Source organism: Podarcis gaigeae (assembly GCF_964106915.1).
Source record: "Podarcis gaigeae genome assembly, chromosome: 3".
Classification (NCBI taxonomy): Eukaryota; Metazoa; Chordata; class Lepidosauria; order Squamata; family Lacertidae; genus Podarcis; species Podarcis gaigeae.
Window position 1 is genome coordinate 86,825,031 of NC_139680.1, and position 12,517 is coordinate 86,837,547.

The 12,517-nt window shown below is 42.2% G+C and overlaps 1 protein-coding gene across 4 annotated transcripts in view; it reads right to left on the reverse strand.

The window, feature by feature from the left end:
- Positions 1 to 2,858: 2,858 nt before the first annotated feature.
- The window catches only part of LRFN2 (leucine rich repeat and fibronectin type III domain containing 2), a 241,983-nt gene continuing 232,324 nt past the window's right edge, over positions 2,859 to 12,517 (reverse strand). For all 4 annotated transcript variants that reach the window (XM_083732326.1, XM_083732329.1, XM_083732327.1 and 1 more), the window contains one exon: positions 2,859 to 5,486. In XM_083732326.1, coding sequence (XP_083588452.1) covers positions 4,565 to 5,486 — 922 coding nt within the window. In that variant the 3' untranslated portion in view covers positions 2,859 to 4,564. The remainder of the gene's footprint in view (positions 5,487 to 12,517) is intronic.

The window sequence follows — 12,517 nt, forward strand, 5'->3', positions numbered from 1 at the left end:
TTGAAGGTGACTCAGAAATTACAACCAATCCAGAATGCGGCTGCCAGACTGGTGACTGGAAGCAGCTGTCGGGACCATATAACACCAGTCCTAAAAGACCTACATTTGTTCACAGTATGTTTCTGAGCACAAAGTGTTGGTGCTGACCTTTAAAGCTCTAAACGGCCTTGGCCCTGTATATCTGAAGGAGTGTCTCTGCCCCCATTGTTCAGCCCAGAACTGAGGTCTAGCTCCAAGGATCTTCTGGCAGTTCCCTCACTGCAAGAAGCAGAGGGCCTTCTCAGTAGTTGTGCCCACCCTGTGGAATGCCCTGCTGTCAGATGTCAAAGAGATAAATAATTATACAACCTTCCATAGACATCTGAAGGCAGCCCTGTATTGGGAAGCTTTTAATGTGTGATGTTCTGTTGTTGTGTTTTTCTATATCCAGCTGGATGCTGCCCAAAGTGGCTGGGGCAACCCAGTCAGATGGGCAGGGTACAAATTCATCATCATCACCATCATCACCATCATTTAGTGCTTAGACTTTAAACCCCATTCAGCCATGAAGCTCAGTGAGTGATTTTCAGATCACTATCTCCTAGCCTAATCAATCTCTCAGGGTTTGCTGTTCTTTGTGTACTGAATTGTATCAAACACTCAGATGGATGTGTGTGGGTTACTAAGCAACTTCTCTTACCTTTTTGGAAATCTTACCAGCATCCTTTATCACTGGGATGGTCAACCTGTGTCCCTCCAGATGTGCTGGACTCCAGCTCCAATCAGCAGCTCCCGCCAGCATAGCCTGTGGTCAGCATTCATGGGAGTTGTAGTTGAACAACATCTGGCATTCCTGCCGCACAGAGTCTGGCAACGGCAGTGCGTCCCAGACCAGTTTCCTTTCTCTAGTTTCTCCTTTCAGACATGCGTTTTGTGGTTTGAGTCATAATCCATTACAGTCAGTAATTAACTGCCTGGTATGAAAATATTCCGGTGCTGTTTGTCTTAGAGAAGATAACTCAGCCTCTTCATAAATTATAAATTGATGACTTATAAAATACACTAACCCCAGTGGGAAATAATCATTTCTTTCTGCAAAAGGGATTGTTAGAGGGAGCCATTTTGCACGCAGAGGCATGGAAAACAGTTAGGAAAACAGCAGCGCATGAATAATTTCAGTAAATGCGGTTAATCTAAACAAACAAACAGCAACATTTAGTAAGTGTTCAGAAGAAAGTAACTATTAAGGATTGGCTCCCTGGGAGTCAAAAAAGAGCTGACTGTATAACTGGGTATCAGATACTATAGTAGTCTCCTGCGAAATGAATAATTGATGTAGGGCTGAAAACCACTACCACTGTATAATCCTATGCAACAATTTATACAATTAAAGGCAATTGCTGTGATTGCATTTTCTCCTTATGATTATGGAATTATAGACTGATAGGATGCAATTTCATTTTATTACAATTACACCCCCCCACGCACACTAGAAAACATAATCACAGATTGATATAGATACACTAAGGAGGGAGGCAATTGTCCGAAGAATAGTAAGGGACATTTGGACAGGGAGGTTTGTAGCAGTATCTATACACAGCAGCCTGTGTAGTTGATATGTGGTTAATTTTCAATTGACTGTCCAGATTTGGGGAGTCTGTGGAGTGGGGGACAGCCCATTAGAAGTTTGTTGAATGGAAAATATGGGATTGTCATATATATGAAAGGTCATCATAATAGCACCCATGGGTTGCAAGTGTGCCCAGCCTGTACATCCTATGGCACCCGTGAAAAGTCTCGGGAAATATCCTCTCAAAAATACACAATATGTGAGATACTGTTCAGTCCCTGTTTACACTGGCTCAGCCTCCCCCTGCATTGAACACTCTTCCCATTTAAGCCATAGGAAGTAGTGGTCCCTCCATCTCCCACAGCCACCCTTAAGGATAGCTTAGCAATTGTCATTTATATGTCATTGAAGTAGATAGACTTCAAAAGGGGAACACATCTAGCAACTCACATTTTTACTCACTGTGTTTGTTGGTGACACTATGAATTTGGACTGGTCACCAAGGGGAGTGCTGGGAAGTTCAGGTGCCTAGCTAGCCAATGACATATTGCATTTGGAGTAGAGATGATCTGTGAAATAGATAGCTCTCACTGACTTCAAGAAAAGTCATGATCTTTTCATCATCTTTATGTTACAACCATGTAAAGAAACATTGTTCTATGTTGCTTTTCTTTTCCTTTTAACCACAAGAGGTAACCGATGGATCAAAAGTAGCAGCTCTTGTGATCTTCAAGTAATCTCATGATTGACAGTAGGTAAGGTAAAGGTAAAGAACGCCTGGATGGTTAAGTTCAGTCAAATTTGACTATGGGGTGTGGCTCTCATCTCCGCTTTCAGTCCAAGGAAGCCGGCAATTGTCTGCAGACAGCTTTTCTGGGTTATGTGGCAAGCATGACTAAACTGCTTCTGGTGCACAGAACACTGTGATGAGTGGCAGGGCACACAGAAATGACCTTTATCTTACCACCACAGTGGTACTTATTTATCTACTTGCTCTGGTGTGCTTTCAAACTGCTAGGTGGGCAGGAGCTGGGACAAAGCAATGGGAGCTCACCCCATCACACAGATTCAAACTGCCGACCTTACCATCAGCAACCCCAAGAGGCTTAGTGGTTTAGACCACAGGTATGTATGTATGTATGTATGTATGTATGTATGTATGCACTATTATTATTATTATTATTCCACTTGCAAGAAATATTATTGGTTGAGTGTTCAGAACAGGTCACCAAAATAAATGAACGAAAGAAAAGAGGCTAATTTTTCCCAATAAGTTTTTTTTACTGTACATTTTGTAGCAAAAGAGGGAGAGAAAAAAGAAAATATTTTGTTCACAGGGATGTCATTTTCTAAAACTTCAAATAGGAAACATGACGAATAACAAGATCAAATACACAGCCATGTCACAATAGATCTCTGAGCTTTTCTCTCTTAAAAAAAATACATAGAGATTTGTGTGTGTATGTGTGTTTCTTCTATCCTTTGCCACCTTTCTCAGCACATCCCTTCAAAATAATGTGCAATTTCAGAAATGGTTTCCAAGTGGAATGATTCCTGGGAGCAAATAAATACAGAAAAATATATCTGAATTAAAGGCCGGTTGCTCTCGCTGCCATAAGTACTGCAAATTTCACAGTTGTCATGGTTTAGTGAAGTTGCACATGCATATCCTCAGCAATCCCAGGTCTTGCAGCAATGTGCCTGCAAATGTGTCTGGTAATTAGTTTGCAAGCCACAACAGTTGATCTCAAAAGAGCATGGATCTTGGCATGAGACAAGGGCTTGTGAAAGTGGTGAGGGGCAAGGGAAGCAGCACCAAAACGATTAAACATGGGACACCACCTATTCTGCAAAGCATCTTGTTTTCCATGGCTTATTGGAAACATCCCCCTAATCAAACATTTCACTGCACAATATGCCTAGAGATCTCACGTTCTCGAGCTCTTGTTTTGATTGACATTGCTACATGCCATTTGGTGGCACCGAGCACGCAAGGACGGTGCTTGCTTGTTTTATGGAAAGGGTATGCAAGTCTACATTGTTCGTGCTCAGCTGAATAGAGGGAAACTGCCTAACCTTAGCTGGAAGTGATTTATGAAGAGATAATCAAAAGAGTTTCATTTTCCCCCACCCTTTGATTATGAAAACCGGCTTCCTCTCTACCTCCCTCCTCTCAGACATCAAACTCCCTCAGACAGTTGACCAAATTATCTGCAGCCTCCTTATACACTGACAAACAAAGGATCATGAAGGGAATGGACAAAGGGGGAATCTAAAAAAATATTAACTCCTAGATTTCTTTTCCCCACCCTAGGATATAAAGATCAGAAGAGGAAAACAAGTGTGCAGTTCACTAGGTGACTGGTCTTCCTTAATTTAGTGCAGGAAAGAAAAGCAATAAAAATAAACAGCAGAGACCTTTTTATTATTTCTGGGAGGAAAGAGATAAAAAAAAATCCTCAGCCAAACCATGGCAAGAAAATTTCCACGTGTTGCTGATTCCATTATGAGATTAAGCCGAGAAGATGGTTTGCACGCATGCTCTTTTTCTCCAGATGCTGTCTTGATGAAGGTCCTTGGACAACCATAGTAGCAGCTGGGCTTATCCTCAGGTCATCTTTATATCCATGGGAGTCTCCTTTTTAGAAAAAAGAAGAGGGAAGGAATTCCTCTCTGAATGAAACATATGCCGCTTAACCTGTTTTTAATCCTCATTTAAGCTTTTTTGACAGTTCACCAGGAATGCACCCGTGATTTCCTTGAGACATTCACACAAACATAATGAATGTGTTGGATACATTTCATCAGCTTCTCTCACTCTCACTCTCTCTCTCACACACACACCTATTAACATTTCATAACCTCTCTTATCCAACTTGATTATCTGACCGATATACGGCTGTGTGCGCGCACATGTGTTGTGTGTTTCTCCCATCACATTTATGGCCTTTTTAACAATCATGGACTTCTGTTATGCTTGGAGGGATTCAGAATGGAACGGAGGGCCACTCTTATTTACACTGTGCTTTCCATCACCCACTCCGAGCTCCCATAAGTTCCCCTCGCCCCTGTCAGGTCACTGTCGTCATACTGCAAAAGCATGCCGTTCACTGACAGACTGCGTTTTGTCCAAATGTTTGTGATCTTTTTGGGGTAGTTGCAACACTGAGAGGTGGAAAAGTCTCCCATGTCAAAAGAATGGCTACGCTTAGTTTTACCCTCCAGTGGCAACATGAGGAGGCTACGGAATTTGGACTCATGCTGGCCCAGCAGTGGCTCCTTGTCTGAGTGATGGGCCACTGTTGAAGTTCTGGAGTCAATTGTGTCCTCCTTTTTCTGACACTTCAGTTCCAGGGAGGCAAAGGCTCCCATGAGCCGATCAATGTTGTTGTGCTTTGACCTCGATGGGGGCCTCCACTTACTGGACAATGTGCCCTGCTCACTTTGGAGGCTGTAGCCATCGCAGTCACGACTATTCACAGAGCTAGAAGAAGAGGAGATGCTGCTGTGTGCAGACTCACAGTTAAACTCCATGAGCTCGTTCCTTACCACCACTTTGGGGTTGACTTGGGGCAGGACCCCGTTCTGAACAGGCTGGGATCCATTAGTTTGTGAATAGACATTGCTAACGTTAGCCATCTTCCCCGGGGCATTGTTGCAAACCTTGTACCGGACCATGAGTACGACGATGAACACCAACAGAGTTGCCACGATGATGCCTCCGATGATCAGGATCATTGTCCCCCCCAGGAACTGGCTGTGCATGGACTGGCACTGGGGATAGTCCTCTTTGGTGTAGAACTGGGCGCAGCCCACAATGTTGGTAGCGGTGAGCGTTGTGGCGGTGTCATCCCACATGGCCAGAACGCAAAGATCGTAGCCTGTCCCAGACACCAGGTTGTTCACCACAAAAGCCTTGTTTGTAGCAGGGATCATCCTTTAAGGGAAAGAAAACAGCAACATTAATTTAAAATGTGATGGGAAAGTAGTATGAGTGGGGTGGGTGGGGCCAAAGCACTGGACAACAGCAGAAGGAAATATCTAAATCTTAGTTTATTTCCTCAAATGCCTAAGTCAAAAAACATTTAGCTGTTCATCTCTGAATATGTTTCCTCTACCAAGTCTGTCATCACACTCTTTTTCCTCCCCCCCTCCTTACAGTAGAACACATATTATCCAAAATCCTGAAATACTTGATATTCACAGCCTCTGGTGTCCCTGCACTCCTTCATTTCTTTCCTAACTCTGACCTTCAAGGTCACTAGTAACCTTGAATGGTGCATGGGGGTCTAGCCATTCCAACATTACTGCTGGGATTAAATCCATGTTAACACACATTACAAATCAGGAAAGTGGTTTTCATTTATTAACCTAGCAATAGAAACTCAACAAGGGGCAATTGCTTTGGTTTAAAGACATGCCTGGGTCACTGAGTTATAATCCTGTAAGCATCCAAGATTTAACTACCTAGCTCTCCTTTTCGTGTTAATTTGGCTGAAAGGACAAAGGTGTTAAAATGGGACAAGAAAAAGCCAGGAGGTTAGACTACTTATTTTGTATACAATATATATACTGTGTGCACACATACACAAAAAGAAAAACCAAAATCAAACCCACAACCCCATGCTGATCAAGGAATAAGAAGCAGAATATTGTTTCTAACTGGATATGTATCCAGCTGACATAGGCAGCTTACATAATAAGTGATGAATCAGCAAGTTCTTCTTAGGAAACTGTCATCTCTAGAGCTCTGCCTTTGTGACAGCATAGGCTGTAGCCTGAACTGTGAGTGGGAAGTGAGACAAGTCAGTCAACCAAACCAAACCCCTCTCCTTGTTATGTTTGCTGCTGTCACCATGTGGACATCTTTATTTTTCTCTGACTTCCTCCATTAAACAGCCCTTTAATGTTCCAGACCTACTTCTTGTATTGCGTAGAATAGCAAGGCACTTAAGTGTGGCCACAAACCTATTTTTTACAAAACCACTTGTACTTTTAGTTAAAGTTTAAGAAAGGCAACACAGTAAGCAGTTTTTGAGGGGGGGGGGGACTTCTTTAAAAAGTAATTTTATGATTGGAGTAGCTGTTCAATCAAATAGAAGCAAATAAAAAAATAACTAGAGATAAACACATCCAGTACATTTTTTTCTAGAAAAATAGGTGCCGGTACTCACCATGAAGTTGTTACAGTAATTACTACACGTTTTAACAACAACAAAAAAGAGGTGCCAGTGCTGGGTACCCTTGAGTAGCCCCTGAAAAGAAGCACTGCTATATCTATCAGATACTGTTTCCCTAACCAATACTTATCAACTTGCACCCATTGATGCAATTTCTGGGTCCCTTTGTGGGGTTTTTCCCTGGCTCCTTTTTTCCAATGCCCGACTCTGCTGCCTCTCACTTTACACTGTTCAAGCTCTTTGTTTGGGCCTCTTTACACTATTGTAGCTCTTCCACTCCAGCTCTTTGAATCCCAGTGTTCACAACCTTCTAACAAACTACAGTGGTACCTCGGGTTAAGTACTTAATTTGTTCCAGACGTCCGTATTTAACCTGAAACTGTTCTTAACCTGAAGCACCACTTTAGCTAATGGGGCCTCCTGCTGCTGCTGCGCCGCCGGAGCACCATTTCTGTTCTCATCCTGAAGCAAAGCTCTTAACGTGAAGCACTATTTCTGGGTTCGCGGAGTCTGTAACCTGAAGCATATTGAACCTGAAGCGAATGTAACCCGAGGTACCACTGTATCTTCCTATATAGCTTGACTCCTGCTCTCAACCCTTTATCCAATCAGAAGGAGAGTAGAGTCTTAGTTGAGATTCTATTTCCCATCTAGGAATGTAAGAAACAAACAAACAGTCAGGAATAAATAGTAGCTGCCTACAATCTGACCCCTGTCTGAAATCCTGACCCACTGTCAGCCTGCATAGACTAGGTATCAACCATTTTAGACTCAGGACCTACTTATAAACTAAACATGTATTTGAAGACCCATTTCTTAATCTTCTGCCATATATTTGCACAGTGGTACTGCTCCTGTTTATGTTTTCTGAAGAGCAAAAAAGAGGACACATTTGCCAACCTCTGCTTTTAACTATGGATCACTATGACTACTCTCATTTTACATACCCATGAAAAAGAGGATGTGTCCTGGAATAAGACAACCCTACGTCCTGTTGCAATTCACCTTGGATCAGGCCATGACCCACTAGTAGGTTCTGCCAACCTATTGAATGCCAGTGGTATGGACCAGGGTTTCCCAAACTTGAGTCTCCAGTTGCTGTTGGACTACAACTCCCATCATGCTTAGCTAGCAGAGCCAGTGCTCAGGGATCATGGGAATTGTAGTCCAAAAACAGCTAGTGACCCAAGTTTGGAAAACCCTGATGTAGACAATATTGAAGTAGATAGACCAATGCTCTGCTTCAGTGTAAGGCAGCTTCCAATTTTTCCTAGTAGGCAATGTGGCTCATACAGATACAAACTTAAAACTGTAGAATAACAGGAGAGTCTGTTTAACACAGGCAGCTTAATAAGTACAGTAGATTTCTGAAGTCTACATGGGTCTCCTGTCAATGTAGCGCTGCATATTAAGAATAGCTCAGAGTGGAAATAAGAACAAGATAAAGCTCTCTCCTCCCCACTGTCCCTATTGTTCCTCATTCACAGCAACAAAATCTGTGGAATGAGGGCATATTCACAAATTGCATTTTAAACTAAAGATTGGCTCTTCAGCATGCTATATATAGAAACAGTTCCTCAAGTACTAGTTGCTAGCCATACTTTTCAGTTACAAGATAGTAACAAAACTTTCCAGCGCAGAAATTAATGATAGAACTGTTGGAAGTGTTCCTTCATAGCCAATGAGCCTTATTTCCATCTGGTAATACATTGCATTCTAGGGTCTCTGAAGAGAAAGAAATCTGCATAATGAAGCTAGACAGCAATAAGGAGGAAGCCCACAGTCATGGAGCAAAAGTTAAAAGTGGTGGGAGGACTTTTATTTAGGATGGACCTTATTTAGGCCCCAACCACAACTTACATTTGGCTTCACCAAAATTTTCCTGGGAAACGTAGTTTGTTAAGGGTGCTTAACATACTACAGAAATATGTAACTGCTCTCTAATATCACTCTCCATACTCAAGGACTCGAAAGTGGCCACTCTAACACCAATTTTGCAAAAGGGACCCAAAAGGGTTCCTGGAAATGAGGGGCTGGCAAGCTTAATGTCTGTCCTGGGAAAACTGGTGGACTTGACACCAAGACTACCTTCACTGGACTCTTTTTTGCATCTGCTTAAAACAGGCACCCCCAAACTCGGCCCTCTAAATGTTTTGGGACTACAATTCCCATCATCCCTGACTATTGGTCCTGTTAGCTAGGGATGATGGGAGTTGTAGTCCCAAAACATCTGGAGGGCCGAGTTTGGGGATGCCTGGCTTAAAACATTTTTGTTTAGACAAGCATATCCAGATATGCAGAAGTTACATGTGTTTTCTGTTGGGTTTAATCGTTAAATAATTTCAATATTTTCTTTTATGTTTTAAACTATTTAGATATTTTCTTACAGTCATGCAATATATATGTGTGTGTGTGTGAGAGAGAGAGCTTGCTAAATAAATAAATAAATAAATAAAATCATTTCTTTTTTTCCCCATGGAAAAATAAAATTAATGACAATTTTTTTCTCTCTCTACTGGTGACTGAAGAGTTCATTCACACTTCAGGATTAAGCAAGCAGCAGCTCCATCTCCTTACCTTAGCTGAAGTGTGAAACTAGTTGCTTAGGATTAATCGTACTATAATCCTTTTTTAAAATTCGCACCACCTTCATCTGAGATATGTATTAGCCACTCCTTATAAGCCGTGCTGAATTCTTTGAGGACTTCTCTGCCTTTGCTGGTCCCGTTTGATTACAAAGCAGAAAGCTAGAGGTGGTGTTTCACATAACATTCTGTGTTTGTATTCCGTGGAGTTGCCATCACAGACGTCTTGAAACTGTCTGAGGTTTCTTTATTCTCTCTCCCCTGTAGCCACATTCTAAACTAGGGTGGGGGAACCTTAAGCTTCTCTCAAGATGCTTCTCTCATCCATTTCCTTTCCCTCCTGTATTCCTCAGGTGCAGCACCATATCCATTCAGCTATTCTTCTCCCAACAAAAACTATGCCATTTGTCTTGCTGTCTGCTGTAGCAGAATTTTACATAATGAATGAATGACGTCATTATGTTATTCCTCAATGTTCATTTTGGTGCAAAGGAAATACACTGGAAATGTGGGATGGGACACACACACACACTATTTATTGCATGGAAACAAAATAGCAAATATCTACCACATTTGCAGTGTTGTTTTCCAGTCTGAACATGAGACAAAAAAATGCTAACATAGGTCATTTCTGTCCCTGGTTCCATTTTCATCTGAATTATCTGACATCCCTGCTGCCCAGGCCACTTACATTTCTCTCCAAGCCACATCCCTTACTAGTCCTGCTCTGCATTGGCTTTTCCTGAACTGGGATGTGTCCTTGAATTGTCATCATGCTCTTGTTTGCCTGGATACAGAATGGGAAGATGTGTTTGTGTATAAACCTCTGACTGTTGCATGGCTGAAATGCAACCAACCATACAAAGGTAAGAACCCAATCTATTGTTTCGCTCACCTTTGCCTCTGGCTCTCTCACCAATGGTGTGCAGCCCCAAAAAAAGCTCTCCATCAAGGAATGTGGTCTTTAGACTGAAGGTTCCCCACCACCGTCCTAAATCAGACCCTACCCAAACTGCTTTTCTCCATTGCAAAGGGTTGGACTAAATGATCCTTGGAGCCCCTTCCAATTACATGATTCTACTTTTCTTTAATCCCTTCATGGATCACTGCCTTGTTGTGGCGAAGGGGCTTGAATAACTCCATTTAGCTCTGAGCTACGCCGTGCAGGGCCACCCAAGACGGACAGGTCATAGCCGAGAGTTTAGACTAAATGTGATCCACCTGGAGGAGGAACTGGCAAACCACTCCAGTATTTTGCCAAGAAAACTGCACAGACATAAAAAAAGGAGATGCTTTGAGAAGAAAGTGAACGTTTCCAAGGCATGCTCTGGTTCATGGGGTCATGGAGAGTCACACACGACTAAGATGACTAAACAACAACAACAACAACTTTTCTTTAAAAGCCACCACTGATTTCAGTATATCTGAAGGAGCGTCTCCTCCCCCATCGTTCTGAGGTCCAGCTCCGAGGGCCTTCTGGCGGTTCCCTCACTGCGAGAGGTCAAGTTACAGGGAACCAGGCAGAGGGCCTTCTCGGTAGTGGCCCGCCCTGTGGAACGCCCTCCCATCAGATGTCAAAGAGATAAACATCTACCTGACATTCAGAAGACATCTGAAGGCAGCCCTTTTCATGGAAGTTTTTAATATGTGACATTTTAGTGTATCTTTCATCTTTGTTGGAAGCCACCCAGAGTGGCTGGGGAAACCCAGCCAGATGGGCGGGGTACAAATAATAAATTATTATTATTATTATTATTATTATTATTATTATTATTATTATTCACCCCATTCCCCTTGCCTTTACTTTCTGCAGCACTCCCTGGGAATACTTAATGTCAAAGTGAATTCATTTTTACTCCAACAATAAAGTTTGGTAAATGATATGATTAGCTGCCTAGTTTTTATGCACCAAGTGGGCCCAAACTGATACCAATCTTTAATTGCAAGCCAATCGCACAACCTTATCTTAGAAAGCTGTTGCAAGCATACGACATACTCATGCAATTACAGCTGCTTGCATGCGTGGTCTAGTCAGGTGAATAATACATCGTTGGAGGAGGCCAGTCATGGAATTGATAGCTTCTTCCATGCTTAGAAATATTATTATTATTATTTGTTACTTAAACTCTGCCCATCTTGCATGGCCTCCCCAGCCACTCTGGGCAGGGGAGTTTTCTAATAAAGGAGCAAAAGTCATCACCTTCCCCAATAAGGAGATTACTAGCACAAACTATTAAGTGCATGTGAATGCTGGCAACATAAATATTAGCAGTGCCTCTCTTAGCTGCTTGGGATTAATGCAAAAGAAGAGCACAGTGCCATGATCTCTGCAATAAAGCACCACAAGAATTGCTAGGTCTAACTTGCAACCAAATATTGTTCTTCAGTGACACCACATTTGTTCTTAGTGATTGGTGAATTTCCCCAAAGAACTTAAATATGTGGAAGCATAAACAAGTAAGCTTGTTAATGAGCTGTTCCCTTTCCACTGCTCTTTCTCAATGAGGCATTATTTTATGCAGCAAAGGCACAATCCAGTTATTGCTTTTTGCGGCTATTTCATTTGTGTGCTAGGTGTTGCCCAGAAGTGATGCGATCACCCGCCTCAGAGGATTTATATGGCAGAGATGGCAACAGTAAGATGAACTCAGGGATGAAGGAATAATAATGACAGGGAAGGGGAAGAGATCAGCGCCAGTAGATGGAATTGAGAAGAGGATCCTGCTGTGGTTTATGGCTTCAAGAAAGAAGCAGCTTTAGAGAAGTATTTTTTTAAGAGAAGACAAAAATGTGTAATGTGACCGAAAGTGATAGAAAGCTGCTTGTATTATTTATAATATTATGAAATGAGCTCTGCTATTTTTCTGGTGTCTTTACTTTACACAAAGTGCAAAACTACAAGAATATTTGTGTCAGGGGAATGGAATGCATAGCTACTACCAACTGGGAAAATGGTCTATTGACTTGGGATGTTTATACAAATGGGCCTCTGATCCTAATAAGCATATCACTGCAGAACTGAGGTATAGCATCCATACCTAAATGCAAATCTAAGGGCTGCTCTTACTTGCTGCTGCTGATGTTGTTGCTGATATGTGTGTGTTTTAAAGGCACTATGGGGATGATTTTCATCATGACTGCCATGTGCAAGGATGGTTTTTAACTCTTTCCTCTTCTGCTACAATCCCAATGACCCTGGCCAC